Source organism: Phalaenopsis equestris, unplaced genomic scaffold (assembly GCF_001263595.1).
Source record: "Phalaenopsis equestris unplaced genomic scaffold, ASM126359v1 Scaffold000006, whole genome shotgun sequence".
In the NCBI taxonomy this organism is placed as follows: Eukaryota; Viridiplantae; Streptophyta; class Magnoliopsida; order Asparagales; family Orchidaceae; genus Phalaenopsis; species Phalaenopsis equestris.
The window spans coordinates 784,944-808,317 of NW_018164448.1; the positions used below are offsets into that span (position 1 = coordinate 784,944).

At 34.0% G+C, this 23,374-nt stretch overlaps 2 protein-coding genes across 2 annotated transcripts in view; one reads left to right on the forward strand and one right to left on the reverse strand.

Moving 5' to 3' along the window:
• LOC110018282 (11-oxo-beta-amyrin 30-oxidase-like) overlaps positions 1–9,867 on the reverse strand; it is an 18,356-nt gene extending 8,489 nt beyond the window's left edge. The window contains exon 1 of the mRNA XM_020715552.1: positions 9,742–9,867. Within this exon, the coding sequence (XP_020571211.1) occupies positions 9,742–9,867 (126 nt within the window). The remainder of the gene's footprint in view (positions 1–9,741) is intronic.
• A 7,681-nt stretch (positions 9,868–17,548) lies between these two features.
• LOC110018218 lies at positions 17,549–19,625 on the forward strand. Its single transcript, XM_020715468.1, has 5 exons — positions 17,549–17,971; positions 18,055–18,357; positions 18,440–18,707; positions 18,796–18,903; positions 18,986–19,625. Exons 1-5 carry the CDS (start codon positions 17,705–17,707, stop codon positions 19,102–19,104), a joined length of 1,065 nt encoding a protein of 354 aa, XP_020571127.1. The 5' UTR covers positions 17,549–17,704; the 3' UTR covers positions 19,105–19,625.
• The last annotated feature ends 3,749 nt before the right edge of the window (positions 19,626–23,374 follow it).

Here is a 23,374-nt window from a genome sequence, read left to right on the forward strand (position 1 = left end):
CAAACACGAACACACTTTTTGAGCTCGAAATATAAACGAGCCGAACACGAGCTGAGCATGACTCGCTCTTGTTCGGCTCGTTTACACCCCTACACTTCAGTTTATAACATACATGTCCAAACAATAAAATAAAAGCAGATGGGTCTAAATGCAAGCGGCTCAGATTTTTATTTATTCCCCTCTTTTTTTTTTTCATTAGTTCGTAATTAATGGTGATTAGCATATTGGATAACTTTTGTTTTAGTGTGGTAATAACATACATGTCCTAACAAAGGGAATATTTTTATTAACATGAACCCAAAAGGTTTGTTCCAAATATATATATTTATGCGTGCTAGAAAATTTATGGCAATAGAGTAGTAGATTATCTTTGGAGCATGGTATGAAGATTCAACAGTCTCAGAAGAGTGAAAATAACTATTAGTGACACAAAAAGCTGTTGCGTGGAAAACTCATAAAGGAAAAAATTACGGGGTTTGACCGAGCAGAATAACTTCACTATAAAAAAATGAAGACATTTGTGATCACTTGTCTCACGGACGAGAAATAGTTACTTGGTCTCCCAAGTTACATCGTCGATTTACGGATTAGTGTTGCCAGAAATGGACAGTGATTGATTTGACGACGACCGATAAGTAATGGTCGACAACAGTGGGATGTCGCTAATGACAGTAAGCGATGGTAGGCAGAAATAGGAGTGGTGTTAGACTTCTCATTCTCAAAGCATCAAACTATTCTTCAAGTCTCAAGCTCTTTCCCCTCAAAAGAGAGGTGTGACTCTATTTATAGTGTTTCAAGCGCAATTAATGCATGAATATGAACATCTTTGATCAAACGGTATAGAGAGTTTCATTTGATCAGACAAAATTTGATGAACATTTGAGTGTCTTAAGGATATCAGAGTTGAGTGATCTTGGACTTATTGGATTTGTCTTATCGAGATGCTCGATTTGACTATAAAGTCGTCAGATTCGACATTCATCTGACTTCTAAAATATGTAAAAAATACTTCTAAAGCAGTTTAAGGGCTTGATCGGGGCTTCATTTGACTCGAATTGGACCAATTTTGATATTTATAGGTCTGTCTCATCAAACCGGTTAACTTAACTGTAAGTTTGTTGAGATGGATCCAAGTAGAGTCCGGGGGCAATTGCCCCTATCAAATTATATTTTTAGTTATACAGAAGAGCAATTTGTTCGTTTGCCCCTCATGAAGTATTAGTTTTGCTTCTCTTGAAATTTCACTTTATCATTCGTTACCCTAGCTCCACCCACGTTGGGTCTTGGGGACAATTTGTCCCCCTTAAAAAGAGGCTGATTTTGCCCCTAACAGCCATTGAGTTTGTTTGAAGGAAGATTTGCATGTACATCATTTAATTCCTATAAATTTACAAATACCTATTAGTATTTAACATTCAATTACTCACTCACGCGCGCGCACACACACACACTCTCAATATATAGATTATGTATGTTTGTGCATGAATATGGCAGTATAAACATTAAAAAAATAATTTTTTGGTATGTAATGTGTAAATACCTAAAATTTGGTTGGGCTGTAATTAAATGGTCCTTTACTAAACTATGAAGTCAATGCCATGGGCATAGCAGTACTCTGTTTCACTGAAAAAACAGTATGGGCGGCATCAACGCCGCACGAAGAAGTCGAAACGAAAGTGCACCACCACGATTTTATATTTCTATATTATCATGGAGCCTATAATCAATCGAAGAAATTTGTATTTAATATGTTTAAATTTATTTATTAAATTATATCTTGTTCTGTAATATAAAATTTAATTTAGCCCCACTTCATAGGAAATAGTTTAAAATAATATTATATCATAATTTTTAATATTATCTAAATTTTTAAAAAGTTAATGATTGGTATAAATTTTAATATATATTTTTCAGAAAAAATTGACAATTACCATTTTTATCGAATAAATTTCTCTTTCGGATCATGTGAATGATAAAGAGAAGAGAGGAACAAGAAAAACATGACGTATGAAAATGTAGAAAAATAAGGGAAAGATAATGTCAAATAGTGTTTCATTTCCCGCATACGACGCTAAATTGTTGTGTGATGGAAAATTCACGGTAGTGGAGTAATATATTATCGTTATTGTGTGATATGAAGATTCAACACACACTAAAAAGAGAAAAAACAACTAGTAGTAACACCAGAAATTTTTACGTGGAAAACTTGTAAAAAAAATCACGATGTCTGGATTAGTTATAATAATTCACTATAAGTTGATTATTACAAAGACTCATTGGTTTTTCTCTTTATTGACGTAGTTTTACACAACAACTGGTATCAGAGCTGTGGTTCGAGGCTGAAAGAAAACGATGACCGGAGATGATGTGAAGACATCGTGGATCGAGAAGTTTAATGACACAGATTTTTGTTACTTGAGGATGCAAATAGAGTACTATCTCTATATGAAAAAAATTCATCTTCCATTACTGGGAGAACGACCATAAAATATGGATTCCCTGTCAGGGAATCAGACTTGGGAGCTGACAGAACTTCCGCCGGGGAAGAAAACATTGCACAACAAGTGTGTGCATTGGGTGAAAACTATGTTTTATGACAGTGAGAGGTAGTAGACTGAACTTGTTGAAAAAGGCTTTTAGCATAGACAGGATATTGCACATGCAGTGAGAGTTGTAAGCAGATACATGAGTAAGTCAGGAAAGAGCTTAGAGATACAATGTTATGTTGACGCTGATATGTCAACTAAGGGTGTTACTTTTGAGAAGCTGAAGTTGTGTTAGATTTTAGTTGGTCTTTTAGTGTGAAGACAAATAATTTTGAGTTACATAGGTGAAGGATATTGCATTTGAAGAAAATGATGATGCAACTAGTGGATGATGCAGCCAATGTACCAGTTTCTAAATGAGAGATTTGTTGTGAATATGAAAATCGGTCTACTGTTCAAATTGACATTTTCTCATGTTTGACAGCAAATTGGATTTGAAACTCGAAATTAATTGCTCTTAATTACTTCTATAATTTGCTGTAAAAAAGAAAATATAATAATTAATGAGCTTCATTAATTATTTGATTAATTTCTTAATGGGTCTAACGACATGATGAAATTAATAAATAGACATGCTAGCTCTCCTTGTTATCTCTCTCGGGATTTGGTCTCTCAGGCTTCTTCTTCGTTTGTTGCTCTCGAGAGGAGAGAGAAGAGATGAGAGATTGTTCTTTTTTGTAATCGTCGAGGTGATCGACGGGTGTAATCCTCAAGCTAATAAAATCCTCTGCTGCTTCGTGGGCGTAGGCAATTTGTCGAATCACGTAAATCTGTGTGTTTCCGCTATGTTTCTATTTTAGTGAATTTCTTTATCTATTTTTTCTCATTGTTACCGTCATTTTACACAAATTATAATAATATATCGAATTAGAAAGGAGATGTTGATTGAATTTATATGAAAAGGAAACATTAATTTGATCAATTTTTTTTAAAGAATAAATCAGCATTTTTAAATATAATTTGAAATGGCTAAACAAAATCTGACTACCTCAACATAGTTTTTTCTCATATTGTATGGAAGCGGTTGTTACTGAATAATAATAATATTGTTAAATATTATTATTATTTAAATCATATTTAATAATAAAACTATTATTATTATTATTATTATTATTATTATTTCTACTGTAAATTAATTTCATTACATTTATTTTAAATATGAGGCATTGAATAAATAAAAATTAAAAAAGTTAAATAATTAAGAAATATGAATAAAATTGCAAGAAAAAAAATTTAATGAACTATTTATAATAAAATTTATTACATCGTATAATATTAATTGTCAGACAATAATATATCAAATTAATGGATTAAAGATTAGTCTTAAAATCCACATTAACCTCCAATTATTCATGCTCCATTTTTCTAAGAAAAAGACAATCAATTTTTATAAAAACCTCTTTAGGGCCATTTCATATATATATATATAATTTATAGGACATCAAGTCCTAAAATATCATAGGCCTGACTATCACTAAATATTCATAGCATCAAAACTTTCTCCAGGCTTCAAATTTCAAAGTACTTGATATAATGATTGACACAATATTTAAATACCTAAACATGTTGAAACTTGTTATCAATTATATTCACTAATTAGCACCAGTATGAATGGGCGACAAATGAATTAAAGAGGATTTACATCCGTACCCCTTCAAATTTGCTAATTTACACATCTGACCACTACTTATTTCAAATACAATAAAAAAATTTCGGTGCTACATTGTCCTCGATGCAAGCAAGAACAAAACTTCTTATTTTCTTATCATGTTTCGGATCTTCTCGAATTTTTTTTCACTTTGAATGATCTTATCATGTCGCTCTCTGTCTCTCTACTATTTTGGAAAGACGACAAAGTGAGTATGGTGAAGGTTTCTAATTAAGGAAGTGGTAATGCATGAAAATATATAAATTTAAGAGACATTTTCATACATACCGCTCAATTTCTATGTATTTACCGAAATAAATCTAATCGTTCATATTTATATTTACAACACTCAATATGTTAAGATCATATTGAAAATACCACCATCATTAGCTTTTTTAAAGCCAAAAACTTCATTTCATGAATATACGTTCGATCCAATTTTATAAGTGCAAACATTAAACTTTAGGTGTTAGATACATAAATACATCGGAATTATTTGGTATGTATGTAATTTTTTAGACTTTAAATGTTAGATATATAAATAATAGTTTGATATTTAAAATTTAGGGACATATATGTAAATGGGGAGAACGTTCTGTCCATCATTAGGAGTTTGTGGCGGGCGAGTTGGGATTTAAATAAAGGAGATGGGGAGAAAAAGGGCAGTGGAAGGTTGGATGTCTGTCTACGGATCTGGGCGCAGCTCAGCCAATTGCAATGTGCCTGCTCCTAATTTTTATTTGCAGCGCTCATCGTGCCAATTTTATTTGTAAAAAATATGTACAAAGTTCTTAGTATGTATCCATTACAATTTTATAAAATGGCGTTTACATACATGCCCCTCAATTTCTATGTAATTATATATGCACAGCTAAGTTTTATTTTTCATATATGAATCTTTTAATTTACATAAAAATAATATTAATTTAGCGTTAGTTTGGGGCAGTTTATTTGGTGCGGTAGCGTTTTGAAAAAGCGCCAGACCCGTTTGGGTAAACAACATTTTATGTGTTTTCACACCGCGTCTATCTAAGTGTGGTGGCAGCTTTCTGATTGCGGTTTTGCTTTTCCAAATAAATAAAAATTTGAAATAATCATCGCACCTAGCTTATCAGCAGATTATTCAATAAAATCATTTGTTTCCATGTAGGAGTAAGATGATATATATGCAAAAATTAAAATTTATATGTTTGATATATAAATACATAGGAATTGAGTGGTATGTTTGTAAATCTTCCTAAAAAAATTGTTTTTTTAATTTGTGTAGATATCTATTTAATGTTCATCATCATAATTGATGATATTAAAAGAGAGGATACTGTCGACTTTTCTATGACATTTATTTCATTGATTTTATATAAATATTTTAGTTTTTAACTATTTTATCAAACATTTCATAATAAATATTATTATTATTATTTTTTAATTTGTACAAAAGTTAAAAAATCTTTGATTTCGTATCATTTAAAAGTAATATAAATACCACATCTAAATTTCTTAAACATACTAAAAAGAAATATTTTTTATCTCAAAATTGATTTGAAATTCTATTTTTTTTTTGGGAAAAATTATTGATAATTTCATTATGAATTTAATCATATTCAGTTTTATAAAAATAAGGCATCCAAGTTCGCGGGCAATAGATCAAAATTATTGATTTCTAAATCTAGAAAAAAATAAAATCTATTTTAAAATAAATATTTTTTTGGCCTAATGCCTCCCAAACTATCAGGAGACAGCTGAGCCGCAGGGAGCAGTTGATTGAGGCCCACTTTCTCCAACCTGAGTCCCTCATTCAAATGTTTAATAATCTGTGATTAATTTGCTCATTCAATAAAATAACATTATAATAGATTGAAGTGTCAAAATAGTCCCACATTATTTATATGGATCAGTCGTAGGGTCCATTTGGTGCAGCACCGCAGTTTTGTGTGTTTTGATAAACTACGTTTTGACAGTATTTTTAAAAAAGTACTGCTGGAATCTAAGTTATCACTCATGGCTAGTTGCGGTGACAAGTTTCTAGCTGCGATCTGACTTTAAAAAAAAATTTTGAGCATCTGATTATTATTCAGCAATTTAACAACTGTTTTTTAACAAATTGCAGTTGCTCAAACAGACCCCAAGTCTTAGATTTTATAGAATTGTCAAAATAATCTTCAAACTCATTAAATTGAGTCGAATTGATTCTCGTGAAGAACTATTAAAGTTAACGTCATATTTATTTTAAAATAATTATCATATTCTTAAGAAATATTCAAATAAAAAAATTAAAGCTAATTATTTTTCCGTTATGTTAATAATCAATAATTATTTAATTATTTTTCTATTGGTCATCGGTTCCTATTTGGGTTCACCTAACTCCAATTTATGCGGAAGTGGTTCACCGAATACATAGCCCACAAATCCTCAACAATCATGCCCAATAGTCTTTAATTCGGCCATATTTTACTAACCACGGGATCGAAGAAAAATCTTTTTTAAATTTTTAATAATTAATAATTTAATCAAACTATTAAAAATAATCATGTGCACTCAAAAATTTCAACAACAGACATTGTATAATATATTGGATGTTTGACAACAATTGCTTGTTGGCTTATAATACAATCACATAAAAGTGAATCCCACATGTTTTTTTTAGTAGTTTAGGGGTAGAAATTGAACGAATTATTTTAGTTTGTGATATTTTAAGGAGAAAATATTACGCATGGATGATCCGAACGTATAAAAGGGTGTATTGTTGAAGTATTTCGTGTGTAATTGAAATATAGACCCATAATTTACAAGTACGAATGATGCAAAGGGAATATGAGTACAATAATAAATCTAATTTTATGGACAATCAAAATTAAATATTAATTAAGCTCGGTCAAAATTTAAGATTATGTCGACTGATTATACTAGCATTTCAAATATTTTCTAGTGTAAGTTCAGCTGGATTAGATATAATGAGCAAACTGATCACCAATTCTCCACAACATTTAATAATTCATAGCTTGATTAAAGCATCCTAAGAACTCGTACATTTGTCAGCTCATCAAATCGCATATGACCACCACCTAAGTCGACAAGTTGCCAACGCGGTAGCTTGGGGTTCTATAAAGAGACATGGCACGCCATATAATCACACATTTAATGCATTTTTGTAGTTAGTTATATTTCAGCTACACCTTCTCTACACTCTCTTCTTGAGCGACAAAATATAAAGAGGTTCTCTCTCACCAAAGTTCTTTCTTTCCATCTTTCTTTCCTTCTATGACAATTGAAGATCCAACAAATTAAAATCAAGGCTCCATATTATGGAGGTTCAAGTGGATTTATTGCACAACATTGTGATTTAGAAAACAAATTCTATAATTACAATTTTATTATAATGTGATGAATGTGTGTGGTAAATAACAGCAAAGTTATAACAATGAGAAAATTCATCATAAATTATGTTTGTCAAGAGAGGACACTCACAAATGTTATTGGTTGTGGTGCATTAGGCTTATTGAGAGAATTTGCAATCTTTATATACATTAGTAGGAGATGGAGGCATATTTATAAGCTATAAAAGTGATAACTAAGCTAAATTAAATATTTTGTTAGCTTACATAAATAATTCGTAAGTTGAGCTAAAGAATGGCCAAGAAGCTCATACTCTCAAAGTGGCATTGCCAGAAATAGGTCAAATTGGTGATGATCAAATCAACCATTTGAATAATTTTATACTTTTTTCATGGAACTAAAAGAGCTCACTATCATCTAAATATAACCATGGTGACTTAATAAGAAAAAAAATAGAAATAAATAAGAAAAGTAGGGAAGAGGTGATGTGTAGCTTATTTAACAAGTTCTATTAGGATTTTGACAATAGAGTTAATACTTGTAAAGGTGCTTCTAGGTCTCAGATCATAGGCTCTAGAAAAGAAATATAGCTTAGGTAGCCAGATTAGTGGTTGTGGTGTTGGTGAGAAGCTATTGAAACAAAGAAGGGTACTAAAACTTAATCCAACATATCTCTTTGTTGATGTTTGCATTAAAATTATTGTATTACTACATTAAAAAAAAATCAAAACACTAATTTTGTCATATTTTTAAATAACAATAAAAACATTATCTCAAAATTTTCTTGTCTCTCTTATATCAAACTTTGCATATTCATAGCCACTTCAATCATTATATATATTTCTAGTTTATTAAACATTTTTTTTTCAAAATCATATTTGTATTCTCATATAATATCAGTCTTATTCATCTTTGATAAAATTATTTTTTATTGTTCTCATTTGTATCTCCAAAATTTGATATTAATGTGCCTTAGAAAAATAGACAATGGCCTTCTATCTTTATGTTTATCAAACAATGAGGTTCAAATTATCATTACCACCATGGTGCATTAATCACATTTCCTAATAACATCAACCAACATAAGAAATATCCAAGTGTTTATGTGTTATAAATATAAATCATGTTGTTTGAAATAAAAAGGGATATAACTAACACATCGGGGAGATAATAAAATAGGTAGAGATTACAAAAATATCAAATATATAATGACTTTTTAAAATAAGATATCTCTCTCTCTCTCTCACACAAACACACATTTACATCACACAAACACACATTTACAGTTGAATGCAAATTACAAAGTTGAATCACTTGGAGACTTAATGTGTTATGAGCCACTCTCTGGTTTCACATTTTCTTTTTTCTTGCTTTCGGCAAGCCTCCGATCAAGAAGTAGAAAGACGAATGTTCACCTGTTCAAGCAACAACTCCATCATTCCCTTGGGATTAATCAGGCAGATCCAAAACCAGGAACCACCACACCACCCATTTTCAATTTTAGCAATTTCTTCTCTCTAATACTTTTGTGAAGCTCAAAATGAAAGCATAGCCCACCATTTACTTAAATGCTCTCTCTCCCTAAATATGCTGAGAAATTACTCACATCTTACATGCCATTTCTTTTTCTTATTTTCTCACACGACTCCTTTCTGAACATGAACTATGAATTTTATGACCTTCAAAACCTCCATGAATTCCCTCTTACTTTATTTTTTGGGCCATCTCTGATTATTTTATCATGCGGTTTAATCGATCAATTGATCTGATGCTTAACAAATCATCTGTTTTTAATAATAATTAATTATTTTTATTTTAATTTTAATATTTTGACAGAAAATAAAAGATTCATCATCGGTCCCCATCATTAACACTAACGTGACGACATCAACTGACCGTGCTTAGTTCAAATCCTAATAAGCCAATTCGATTATTATAAGTAATTCTAAATGCTTAAAATGCATCCAAATACAAGATACGTAGAAAGAGAAATCACATAGCTCATTTTTTGTGTGAATTTAACATCCTAATTTATATATCAAATTCTTGAACTTAATAATTAATTAATGTGTTTATTAAAAGTGTCAGCACAAATCTCTCCAAGAAGTCAGGGGGCCAAGGATGATGATCGGACAACTGAGGTGTTTAATTTAATGAGAGTGGTCTGCGTTAGCTGGCCGACGATCAACCGCTCGATCGAGTTGGCCAGCAAACAATGCCGACTAGTCCAGTCAACAGGCCATGCCGTCGATCCCAGCTACCTCCACTTCCTGTACTGTAAGGAGGTCCGATCACCACCGACTTGCAAACCAGCATTACCTCGACAAGAGTGATCGTCATGCGACCTATCGCCCCTGTCGACCGAACTCATGTATGCCGACCAGTTGATAACCGTCGTATTTAATTCAAATTATAATGCAAATTTAGTATTAAATCAACACATTAACTATATTAATGGTGATTTCTATAATCTCTCTCTTCTTTTACTAATTGAGGATAATTTCCATTTTCAATATCTCCTTTTAATTGTACAAAAAGGCTTCCTATAAATATGAGTCTCTACATTGAATAAATAAATTTTCTTTTCTCGGTGATCAGCCAACTGAAGGGACAAAGGATTCCAAACCGGCATATAACGCCGCATCTACGCCGGCAGTCCAATATCTGCGGATTGAGTGGTAACATTTATTCGGCTGACCATGGATAGCGCCTTCTCCCAAACTCTTCCTCGTGAGTGCAAATCCTAAAATAAAGGGATAATTACATACAAAGCACTCGAAAAATTCATATTTACTGATCAAATACCTATGTAATTTTTTGAACGACCGAACCGATTTGTTTATGCATGCTATAATCAAACCATTGAGAATTTGATAAAAAATGGAAATCATGAGTTGGGGTTTTATCAATAATTTTAATGTCTGAATGAGAATTTGAAAAATTGATGAAAGATGTTGCTTGATTGTAAATAGCTGAGGTTGCCCTTAAATAACATAATATTCAAGTTATAAGTAAGTATTTTTTTAATCAAATAACTTGTGCTCGACTCACCAAAAAATAAAGACCGCGGGTTATTTATGGGTTATTTCGTGATTATTGAAAATAATCTGAAAACAACTCAGGAATAACATCCGCCGCATGTAGAGCTACGTCGTGAGTCCGCACAGAAAAATTAGGTCTTCCCTAGGCTGCTCGGATAGGGTTTACTCATCCACAATTTCGCTCAAGAGCCTCCTTCTCTTCATCCTTTTCCTCCTTCTCATTCCTTACCCAGTTAGGGAACGATTCCTCCTTTAATATCATTTCTTCCTTCTCCCCTCTTCACAGTCTCCCAATCTAGCTGTCTCAATTTTTTTTGGTTTGAATGGGAATAAACGATACATAACTCAAACTGAACGACATTAACATTAAGAACACATTGTCTATTCAATTACTATTACTATTACTATTATTATTTAAAATTTTAATTATTTAAATCTCTTTTTCTTATAAAATTTTAACTTTGAATTTCATGAACTTCACACATGCTAAACATGAACTATCCACAAATCCTTAAGAAATTTTAATTCTCGTTAAGTGATTATAAAAATAGATATGATAAATCTAAACATTAAAATATAATAAAACGTAAATTATGAAATCAATATACATAAGGATACTCAACACCACATAACTAACCTGACACCCTAACGACAAATCACTCAATCATAAACTACCAACATCTATGTTAGCAACAACAAGTTTTTCTGGTTTCTGATGAGCAGGGAAAAGATTGTTGGTTGAATATTTTGCCTTCGTTGCTCCTTATGAGTACGGTACAAATTTTTGTCATTCTTTGTAGACCACTTCTAAAAATAGATCCCTCTTAGCTGAATCTATTCTTGAGTTAGCGTTTAATGTGGATGTCTGAGTAGAATTAGAGCAATTCGTCATATGATTTCTAGGTTATCTGCATAAGTAACATCCCTTGAAACCAAATAAAACATTCAGCGCAGTGCAGCTTCCGACATTGGGCATGACATTTTGACTTGTAACCATGACGAATATCTCCATTAGTGTATAACTTTATTTTTATTCCTTTAAACTCTTCGAAATGAACGGACTATGCCACTTCTTCCAAACTCTTGCTCTCGTGCAAGTCATTGCATTTCAGAGTCTACTGGAAAAATCAATTTTCACTTGCATAGCCCTCTCCACTAGCATTGAATTGTTTTTAATCCCAATTGACACTAATGATTGTATGATTGAATCCTTCAATATAGAAAAGAGCTTGTGGTATTTTTCCTCTAATGTAGGAATGAATTCAAACATTAATCTCGATAACGTAGTAAAGTTTGTTTTGTACTGCATAATTGATCGATCTCTTTGCACCAGTTTGATAAATTTTCCATGTATTTGCCATCGAGATTAAAGTGTCATAAACCACTCTCTAAATGTGTTTACAAACTCATCCCATTATATCAACTGATTGGATCTACCTCCAAACTTCTCTTCTTAAAAATATTCTGACCACCATCTATCAACTTCTCTTTCTATTGAATCCTAATATGTCTATGAATCACACTCAAGAAATAGGGCGCAAGAAATATATATATGACGAAGGCCCAAATACCGATTTCAATGAGCTAGGCCCCATAACGAGGGTCTGCCTCATGTGCCTAAATATTTGAGAACCCAGTGCTACTGGGGATCGAAGCCATGACCTAAGGGGACTTATAGTGAACCTCGCCAACCAACAGGTCACGGCTTGCGGCACACACGCGCGCGCGCGCACACACACACATGTAAGATCAATTTTGGGAGCAGAGAGGTGCACAATAATGAATAATAATTATTCTTTACTGATTAGCCTTTTCGCATTAAATGATCCCCTTTTTATGAAGGAGGGGTATAATATATGAGGTTACAAGTTTGCATGTGCTTTAATGAGGTGTTAGAGGATATTTCAGGTATTATATATATGCGGGCTTACGACTCAGCTACCCTCTAAATCGATCGACTGAATTTAATGGGTCTTGGTTTGATAAAACCCGCTCGTTCGGCTATGTTGAATTAGGGTTCTTGGTCGATCTGCGATGGTCTTTAAGTTGGCAAGACTATCTCGATTGACTTAGATCTACCGATTAGTTGTTTTAGCCCAGTGGTCGACCGTTGATCCCTATATGAGAAGTTCCTTTTAGCTGGATGATACCATGTTATCAAGCGTAGTGTGAATCACTCTGATATGATTTTATAACCTATTCTTTTAAGATGAGGTATTTCGGGATATTTGTAAAACATGTTATTGTGAATTGTTGGTCTCTAACAAGGAACCTCCGGGGTGTCCACGTGAATGTTGATGATACGTAACTCTTTCTCTGAGTCAGGTTGTGGCAAGATCCCGATCGATATTTTTGCTTGGCTTGATTAGTGTCATTCATTGTTTCGAGTGGTTTACGCCCGGTCGACCTCCAACCCATCTTTAGGGGATTGCATCTAGTAAAAGAAATGAGCCCTTTGGTCTCTCTCTAGTGACCCCTCTTTAGTTGTAATTTTTTCTCATCTGGATGGTTGGGACTTCTGAAGATTCGTGCCGGCATATTCCCAATATACACATTTAATGAAAAAATTGAAAGGTGTGTCATTCCTCTCTAATGGACAAGACAACCCATCTATAATCTTTTTCACTCTCATTAAGTTGTCAACGTCCACACAGAACTTCCTCCTACGAAAACTAACATGACATTACGAGTTCTTAATCACCTGAGATGTCGTGTTATCTCCCAACAAAAATATCAGTTTGATAATAATATTTTGAGGCATTTACCATTCATGACCTCATTTTTCTGATCTATAAGTCTAAAATAAGGGCAAAAAATTTAATTAGACTCAATTAAAATTTTAATTTATATTCTTCATAACATAATTCAATTATTGCAACGATTCTTTCATAAAGATTCATATTGGATACTACTTTTGTTACCATCCGGGTCAATGACTTAAAACAAAGGATTTAGGATAAAATTAAGGACGGATTCAAATTAATTATAAAAAAAATAAATGATTTTTGTAGGGAGCGCCTCGGATGCCAAAATTACATATTTATCTTGGGTTTTCCCGCCGTATGAAGCCATTTCTTCTGGACACCTCCGCCGCTCTTAAAAGTCGAACCGCCATGCTTAGCCGCATCAAACGGTCACGATTGTACGCCATGAGCTTTCGATCGAGCCACCAATGGAGCGCGCACATCAGTTCCTTGTAGGGCCCACATATTTTCCATTAGTAATAAATATCCCAACTCCCAAGTCTCAACCTAAACTTAATAAGAATATAAACTTTAACGGGGCCAAAAACAAAAAATTAAAAAAATTCATTAGGAATAGTACGAAAAAAAAACATTTAAAATTAAAAATAGTACAATAAGGAGATACAAAACAAAGTATAAATTGTTTTAGTCCATTATTTGATGCTTTGCATATGTGACACATTTAGATTGATATTATGTGATTAAAGACGATTAAAAATTCATTTTTAATAAGGTACGTTGTCTTCTTATAGTGACAGATTGATTGATTTTTATATTGGTTTCTATGAAATTTCACAGCTACATAAAACTATAATAATTACTTCTGTTATTATTTTTTACTTATTTTATGTCTAAGGATATATATTTCTTTTAAGCATTCAATGAATATGAGCTCGGGGATTCTGATACCTTTAGAGGATTGCATTGCTACCGTGAAATTTTAAGTTTCCTGCTAACTTCACGTCAGTTACATAGTCAAGGGAGACAGTTTTACAAGCACTTCCGGAGAATCATGAAAACTGTAACTATTTTCAGTAGGCTGAAAGTTTCCATCACCAAGAGTGATCGACATGAAAAATATCTTTGGATAACGATTTAGCTCGTGACATAGGTCGTCTGAATTTTAAAATAATATTATCATATTATTAATTATTATTTTAATAGTATTTTTCTTAATTTTGGTAGTCTTGCTACACACTATTAACTGACGTGTTTACCTTTATTTTGTAGTGTTATGGACTGAATATTTATTTTTAAGCATAGAATTTATTGATATAAATAGTTTTGTTGCAAAGAACAATACTATATAGGAGTAGAATATTCATTTGTCCAGAAACAGCTGCAACACAACTATTTTTAAACTGCAAAAAAATAAACATACTATAAGCTTATCCACAACAACTTCTACACAGCAACTTCATGTGACAGTTGTTGCGCAACAGCTTATTGTGGGTAGTTAAACAGTTGAACAAGTAAAGTTTGGGTTAGATTTTTTAAAGTTAACTACGAATGAGATTCAAACAATTTACGAAACTAATTTAGCCCTCTTATTTTTATATTTTAATTAAAATTGATGAAAGGGTTATGGTAAATAATATAATAAATATTAAATAATATTTAGTCAATTCTAGAATATATTCTTTAATTAAATATGTTATATTCTTATTTAACATATTTCATTCCTAGATACTTTTAATATGATTTTTAAATTAATATTTTGGAAGGCGATATTTTAATTAGTCTTCATAATCATTTTATAAGAAAATAATAAAAAAAAAAAGATATGATAGTATTCTAATATAATTTATACTAGAATGAATTTAAAAATAATAAATATATTTAAAATTAATATAACATAAATATTAATATTTATCATTAATTTTAATTTTTTCTGCGACTTATATCAAGATATATTACTGCGGTTAAAATTTTGGGGAATTTGCATGCAAGGCACACAATTTTAACGTATTTGCATATCTCACCTCTATTATCATTTTTTAAATGTCAGATATAAGTTTTCATACAAGGATATAAAATAAATACTTTATACGTAAATATGAAAGTTTAGATGTGAGATATTTAAATTTATTTATTAAATATCACACATTACAATTATTAATATTTCATTTTTTTCATTTATTATTTGATAAATATATTTATCTACGAGCGCACCTTAGTAGTGACCATATTGTGAAATATTAATATCTTAGCATAATGTGAGGATTGAGTGCTCTCATTCATAAGAGAATAGTTGTAAAAACATGCATCAAAATATTTATATGAAAGTGAGAGAAGATTATAGGGCTTTAACCAATTGAAATGTTATGCTAAGTTATATGCTATTAATAATGCTCATAAAAATAGAAGAAGGTATTAATATATAGTAGGCATGAACTATGTTGGTGAATTCCATGATGAAAGAAAAATTTGGAGGCATTGGAATTATTTTAAGAGATTATTTATGATATGTTTGATTGTTATTTGTTGATGAGAAGAGTTATAAGATGGAAGTTCAACATAATCTTGATACATATGAGATGCGTCAATCTTGTCGGGATCGTGACGATCAATATATGTGATACGATAGGTGGGTGTCGATGTTAGTGTTAATGTCATGTATCAACCTTACAGGCAATATCATAAACTAATGATGTATAATGCCTTAAAGCGATGTTTTATAATGATGTTATATTTTGGCTTTATGGGTGATAACATATAACAATGATGTGCATTGACCATATAAGTAGTGTCGTTTGTTAATGGAACAAATCACCTTAAATGTGATGCAGGTGACAATAATGTTTACCGGCCTTAAAAGTGATGTCGGAGATTGACATTGTATTAACCTTATAAACATTGATGAGTGATAATGGTTTGAAGACCTTAATTTATTGATGATAATTGAGTGATTGTGGTAGTGTTCATAAACAAGCATCGAAGTTTGAACGATCGTAAATAGAAAACGAATGTTGGGCGAATTTAATTGTTGATGTATGTTGGAAGGTCTGCAGTATTAGAGTAATGAATTATCGTGTTAATGTAATATGAGGATCCAAGACACACTAAGTTAAAAGATAATAACCAACAGTGACACCATAAGTTTTTATGTGAAAAATTTTGAAAGGGAAAAATGGCGGGATCTAGCCTAGTTCAACCAACTCACTGTAAATGGTGGACACACATGTCAATTCTTCTCATGAATTAGGAAATATATAGTTACAAAGTTTTAACAATGTAAATGTACAACAATAGTTAATCAATTATCGTTGTTGTGTGGCTGCAATAAATGTTGTTCTCTGTGATAACATGAAGCAAGAGTCGTATTTAATTGTTATAGAAGCATAAATTTACCATGAATGCTGTAGACAGTGGATGTAATGCCAGGTTGTCGTATAGACCATAGCTGAATGTCATGGTATCAGTTGCCCACGTGGACAATAAATCATTGCTTCAAAAGCTTTGATTGGCCACAGAGGTAGCAGAACGAAGTTGTATGAGATTTAAGCGACAAAGGGCGTACTTGGTCATATAGGTTGCAGTAGTGTGTTTTGATGACGTTAGTAGATTATAGAGGTCAGAGTCAAGAGATACACAAGATGTGGACCATGTTTGTCGTAGTGATAGACTACAATGTTGTTCGTAGGCCGCGAACGCTGGAGTAAAGAGAGAGCTGCACGAATTGTAGGCTATGTAGGCCATGGTTGGTCGCATTGGTCATAGTGGCGAGCCGTGATGACATCTGCAAGTTGCAGTGGTTACAGTCAAGAGTTGCACGGCTTATGAAGCCCGTAGTTTGTAATTGGTCACCGTTGGTCGCAGCAGTAAATGAATTTTTTTATAATATACAAATGATTATCAATACATATCTTCAATATTTTGGACCAATGCTCATAATTAATCTTTTGCACTATTAGCCCTTAAATATGTGAAAATTTATGGACAAAAGACTAATTATTATAAATTAATTACTAAAAGTAAATTCAATTTAAAGCCAAAGGAAGGAGTGTGGCCGGTGGGTTGGCTTGACGGATAAGTGACTGCTGCAACCACTACGGCCAATTGACAACGAAAGCTTAGGCATACGTTTTCTCTCTAATGTCTGTTTGTAATTATCATAAATTTTATAATTTTTAAAATTGTTTTTTCACAATGCATTTAGTTATTATCATAAATTTATAATTTTTTAAAATTAAGAATTAATAAATCGTCCTCTTCTTCCCTTAAAAGGCCGATTTGAAAACCTTTCCCCTACCTCGCGAAGCACAGCCGTTTGACATTCTCCGTTCCCATATTTCTCGCTTCTTCTAGTCCCGAGCTGGCGGAGGAGAAGGGGGAGAAAAAGTTCTCTCAAACATCATTTCTTCTTCCCGAGCCAGCAAGCCCTTGCTCATAATGGCGGAGAAGTTCGAGGAGGGAGACTCATGGCTGCCCGCGGAGTTTCTCGGTGAGGGTTTCTTTCTAGAGGAGAGGCGCGCAGCTGCTTTAATGCCGGGGAGTGAGAAGAGAAACGGTCTGGTGCGAGAGAACGCAAGCCTTTCTTACCCCAATATGGTGATGGAGACGGAGAGTGATGAGGAGGATTACGTGGCCGGACTCACGCGGAAGATGGCTCGCTCCTTTCTTGTTGAAGATAGCACGTCTTCGTTTTGGGATACTAGGGTATCAATCTGCCCTTCTTTTTTCCTGTGTTTTATTTGGGTTTTGAGTTGAGATTTATGCTGCTGTATCTTTCCGATTTCTAGGTTTTGGCCACCTCGCCGCAGTCGACGCTGTGCGATGCCGGAATCTGGTCGGCGTCGTCCACTGGAAGCCAAAAGGTTTGTTCGAAGGCTTCTCCACCGCTTTCTGCTTTTCTGGAGCAAAGGAAGGAAGATGCGATGGATCTTTTCTATGCGGCAGCAGGGGAGGTTTTGAGGAATAAGCAGAACCAACGGAGGGCTTCTGAACGATACCAGCGCAAGAACTTGTTGGTTGATATAAATCCTTCAGCAATCGCTGGATCTCACAGCAACCAAGTCGAACGCCAGCGGATCCAAGCGGCGCAAGTGGGTTAACTATTTCAAGATTTTCCTTCCGATTTTGTGTTCAATTAGTTGATTTTCTCTCTCTTTTTTTTTTCACATACAGTTCTACAGACTGAAGCAGCAGCAGCTAGTCAAGCAACAACTTTCTTCTACTTGGACAAGGCAGAACAGGGCAGCAGCGGCGACGACGACGAGTGTCCGGTCTCATGGCTTGGCTTCTTCTCCATGGTCACCTCTACCGCAACAGCAACAGCAACCCAGCTCTGGGATGAGAGCCTTGTTCCTCAACAGCACAGGAGCCCGGCGTGAGTCCGCGGGCACCGGAGTCTTTCTTCCTCGCAGGGCAGGCAGTCCCACGGCGAAAAAGCCCGGTAAAATAGAGCCTGGCCGTCTAATCGGTTAAAATGATTTAACTTCCTTTCTTGTTGTTAACGAAGTACCCTCTTATTACTCTTCCAGCTTGTTCTACTGTTCTCCTTCCTGCAAGAGTGGTACAAGCGCTAAACCTAACCCTAGACGACGCCGGTATACAACCTCGTTTCCCTGCACACATATCTCGCGACCATGGTACTTAGCTTACCTTCTCTTCTTTCTCTTCACTGTTCGTCCCCATCTTCTTTTCTTAGCTATTCTTCTCCTCATCCTTCAGAAACGGCGACCGTTCGCATCAATCCCGGCAATACTGAACAGAAACGGAACATCTACCAGCTTCCGCAGACCTCCATTTCCCGCCATGACATACAACTCCCAAAAGAGTGGACCTACTAACTCCCCCCAACACCATCGTTTGACAGCTTCAAAATTAGGGTTTAGAAAATTAAACTATATGATTTTAATCAGGATTAGTTACAGTTTAGTAGCAGTTTCCGCCATGGATTTTTTTGGATTGGTTTTGTGCAAAAGCTAATGCTCGAGGAAAAGTGGAACAACGCTGCAAATTAGAACTAATAGAATAAAGGGCGGAGCTTTTCCTGGTCTGAGATGAAGTGTCGAGAGAGGGTATTTCTGTAATAATGTATTTTGCACTCATTGCAGCACCTGTTTACTTTTTCACTTTTTGCAGGCTTTTACCAGAGAGGGGCAGCTCTCAAAAGAAAAAGATCGCCATCAAACCCACCTTAATTAGCTTGTAAGTAATAAAAAATAAAAGGAATATATTTCATTTTATTGCTTGCGTTGTTATAGTAATGAATGAATTTCTTTTGAACAATAATATCCAGCAAAGTATGACTTTATTTGAACGTCTTCTGTTTGGGATTTTTGGTGTACGAGCTGTCGCATTTTAATTTATGGGGGAATTTATATCAATATATCAAGTTAAAGAGGTTATTTTTATGTGATGTTAAGGTTTGAATAGTTATAAATATAAAAAGTAAATTGTCATGTTAGATGGGTAAATACATAGTTGGGTGGGTTTTGTAAATGGCTCTATATTATATCTTTGATTCATGATTTGATTTATAAAAAATATTTAGATTTATCTTGTTTAGATCTATGCAAATATGTATTATTTTGCATAATTTCAACATAATTTCTCTGCAATATCTACCCATTGGTTTAAGTAATTAGCCGATAGATCAAATTCAGTTTAAAGGCTACTCACATGGCTGGGATGCTATGTCATCTGCAAGACGGCAACGATTAATAAGCTTTTAAATACAATTTTCTAGCATATTAACATAAGATTTATTCATTAATTGTTCAACAGTGCATATAATGAGTTAATGAAAACATTTGCGCCTAGAAATTTAATAATTTTCATTTAAACTCCAAAATTTAAATGTAATTTAAGAAATTCAAAGACGTTAAAGATGAATGTATGTAAAAATTAATTTAAATTTGAAGCTTTTAATAGGTTTCGCGTGTTTAACATCGAAAATTTTATTTTGGATCATTTAAAGCCAGCGAAGTGGCAGTATGGTACAAAGGTTATAATATCTAAAATTTAATTGTTGGAATAGTAATTATATAAGAATATATATATATATATATATATAAATACATACATACATATGAGCACCAGCCGATGTGTAAAAATTTCGTTATGATTTTATAAATATTTAAAAAAGAATTAAGAAAATAATGTGAACCATTTGTGCAACAACTATTAAGTAATATTTACCTATTAAATTAAATGGGCATTGGTGATGCGGTCCGACTACCAACGTGCGGTCAGTTTGCGGGATTCATTTATGGGTGTGGTATCACGAGCCTGCATGGTTGAGAAATTCCTGAAATAACTTCTGGGCCCCACATCACGGGCAGGAAGCCTATGAGCCTATTATGGTATTTCCTAGGGATGAAAGTCGGTGGACTGTTCTTGGATGTTCATGTTGTGTCATTAAAGCTACACCCATAATAAATGTAAGGTATATATATATAAAACATTTATTTACATACATTAAATTATTTATATATTTATTTCATCTTATTTACTGATACAACAAATAATTAATTTAAATGACACTATTCAATCATCTCTGCTCTCTAAAAATTGTTCAATCTAACCCTAACTTTTTTATTTTTGGTTGAGTTTCGAGTATGGGATATATATATAATTCCCGTCTATTACAATAAATACTTTCTCTATATATCGATAATCTGACATAATAATAATATGACATTTCTATATACTAATCGTGAAGCCTGCGCTGAGGTGTCTAGAAGGAAATGTGAGCGGCTAATCATCCTCTTGTTGTCATATGACTCGATTTGTTTAACCTAGTCGATTTAGTCAGCTTGGTCGACCATCCTCAAAAAATTCATCTCTGAAGAGATATTGAGGTGTCTGCGTCGGGTAGTTTCAGATGGGTTGAAGATATTTGCAGGGTTGACTTTTTTTATCGGGTTGACTCACATGCGAGAAAAACTTCTGTATCGGATAGGCTTTCTCTTAGTTGAAGGTTTAAAAGTCTTCTCATATGTTCCCGGATGAGTAACTTTTTGATATCAAATAGCCTTCCTCCGATCATCTTATAGCTTGATCAACTAACCTGGTCAACTCGACGTGTTGGTTGTCTTAGCCTAGTTGACTCAAGGGGTCTCATGACCACCTTATAGGAAGTATCTTTTTATCGTGTTTCTTTGATTTTTTTGTTAGATCAGCATCGACACTTTTTTGATATACACATACCACACAATTCCTTATTATTTACATATCTATCACCCAAATGATAAATTTTATATACGTGACACTTTAAAATCCCTAATACCTCGAATCTACCATTTCCTTCAACGACGTCACTGTAAACCAGTTGTCCGTCCCTATTGCTTTGTCCTAATCACACTCCGTTCAACGCACGACTCTCCACCTCTCTGATAGATTTCTTGTCATCAGATCATCATATTCTTCATCAAATCTGGTTGATTCAAGGAGTTGGATGGTAATGGTGAAGCAATTTCGAGGAAAAACGAGTATTTTTGGTTTAGATGGTTCATTTTTCTCTTTTTGTATTTTTAAAAGGAGTCGCCAACTTGTTGATTGTCGTATACTTCCCCGCTCGAATAAATCTGCCTCTTGAACCATATACATGATTCGAAGAGGAGAGAAACCGAATAAGAATGGACATATGATAAAGTGACAAACAAGAGAAAAAGTAAAACGTGGAGAATCTACGTGCGATAAACCTCACAATGATAGGTTAATAAGAGTGTCCGCCCAAATAAGATAAATAAGATCGGGCGGAGGCAATTTAAACCAATATCCGCGAAAGAAGGATCTACATAGACTACCCATAACCAGAGAGTCAGGTGTATGTACCTGTTCTGGGGTCAAGAGCACTCCCAGAGGAACGTGTTCCTACTGGTTAATTACATATTGGGGGATACCCAAGAATACTCTCGATAAAAGGAGTTTCACTTCATATTATCATAGACCTGGGGTATAGGGAACCAAAGGAAGGTTATTCCGTGTGAGAACAATCCCAATGCTTCAATGCTCACGCTAAACAATCGGGCAGAGAATGAGTCTCTCACATCCCAGAATGGGTAGCGGCTTACCAGCACATGGGGCCCATGAAATAACCTAAATCATCTTGACGGGGATATCCCAATACGTCAAAGCACGTTCGGGCCAAAGGACAGAGGACAAATAGTCGTATCCTAAATGGGCGACAGCTCATCGGCATCAGGCCGTCAAGGTGATATCAACGAGGTCAAGGAGCGACAGGGCTCAATGGGGCTCAAGAAAATAGGAGGTAAAGTGATCCTAAAAGTTAGAGGTAACTGGGTCGGGGTACCACGGACCCGTCATGAACGACTACTAGGACCCTAAGTCTACCTGGTCGTGAAGTTAGTCGACCCAACACAACCTGAGATCCCTGGTCAGCAATCTGTGAATTGCATTATCCACAAGAACCTCGGTAGCCCTAAGGTCAAAGGAAGGAAACTCTATTCTATGACTGTAAACTGGAGCTACAAGAGGTGGGACTTATACCTGCCGAAATGATAAGGATGCCTCCGGAAACAAGAGAAAGCGGAGGTTCAGCTACAAAGCTGTAAACACTCCAACAAAAGGACTTACACCCCGTCCGGGTCAGGGAGCCTTCTAACACCCTAGGCGCACTAGACAACCACCTGTATGAAGGTATGCTGGGCCGGTTAGGTTGGAAAAGTACGGGGACTCCTCCTCGGGACATGCAAACATGAATGCAGTAATCTAGAATGATCCTAAGTATTGTGGAGGCCCTATTAATATATGCAAGAAAGTAAATGTTGTAATTTTTAAATCTTGAATATTTTAATGTTAAATTTTAATTATCTTGAAGATTTTATTTAGGATTTTGTAGAAAATTAAAATTTTAGGGCCCTTAATGAGCCCATGTTGTATCGTGAAATCCCAGATAAAACACAGAAAGAAAACAAAAAAAACACATGCATGTGCACACATGCAACATGATGCAAAAAAGTAAAGCAAATCGAACCAAAATAATAAACAGGCCAGTGCCGCTAGGTCGGCAACATATCCCAGAAAAGAAAATGGCGGCCGGGCGCCGCACATACATGCCCCGGCCCACTTCTTTACATAAAAATAAAAAAA

What these genes read in the sequence shown, in the direction of transcription:
- LOC110018218 (XM_020715468.1), top strand. Translation starts at nt 17,705, where the DNA reads ATGGCGGAGAAGTTCGAGGAGGGAGACTCATGGCTGCCCGCGGAGTTT. An exon ending in CTTCGTTTTGGGATACTAGG is followed by an intron (nt 17,972 to 18,054) that starts GTATCAATCTGC and finishes TCCGATTTCTAG; the next exon opens with GTTTTGGCCACCTCGCCGCA. An exon ending in AGCGGATCCAAGCGGCGCAA is followed by an intron (nt 18,358 to 18,439) that starts GTGGGTTAACTA and finishes TTTCACATACAG; the next exon opens with TTCTACAGACTGAAGCAGCA.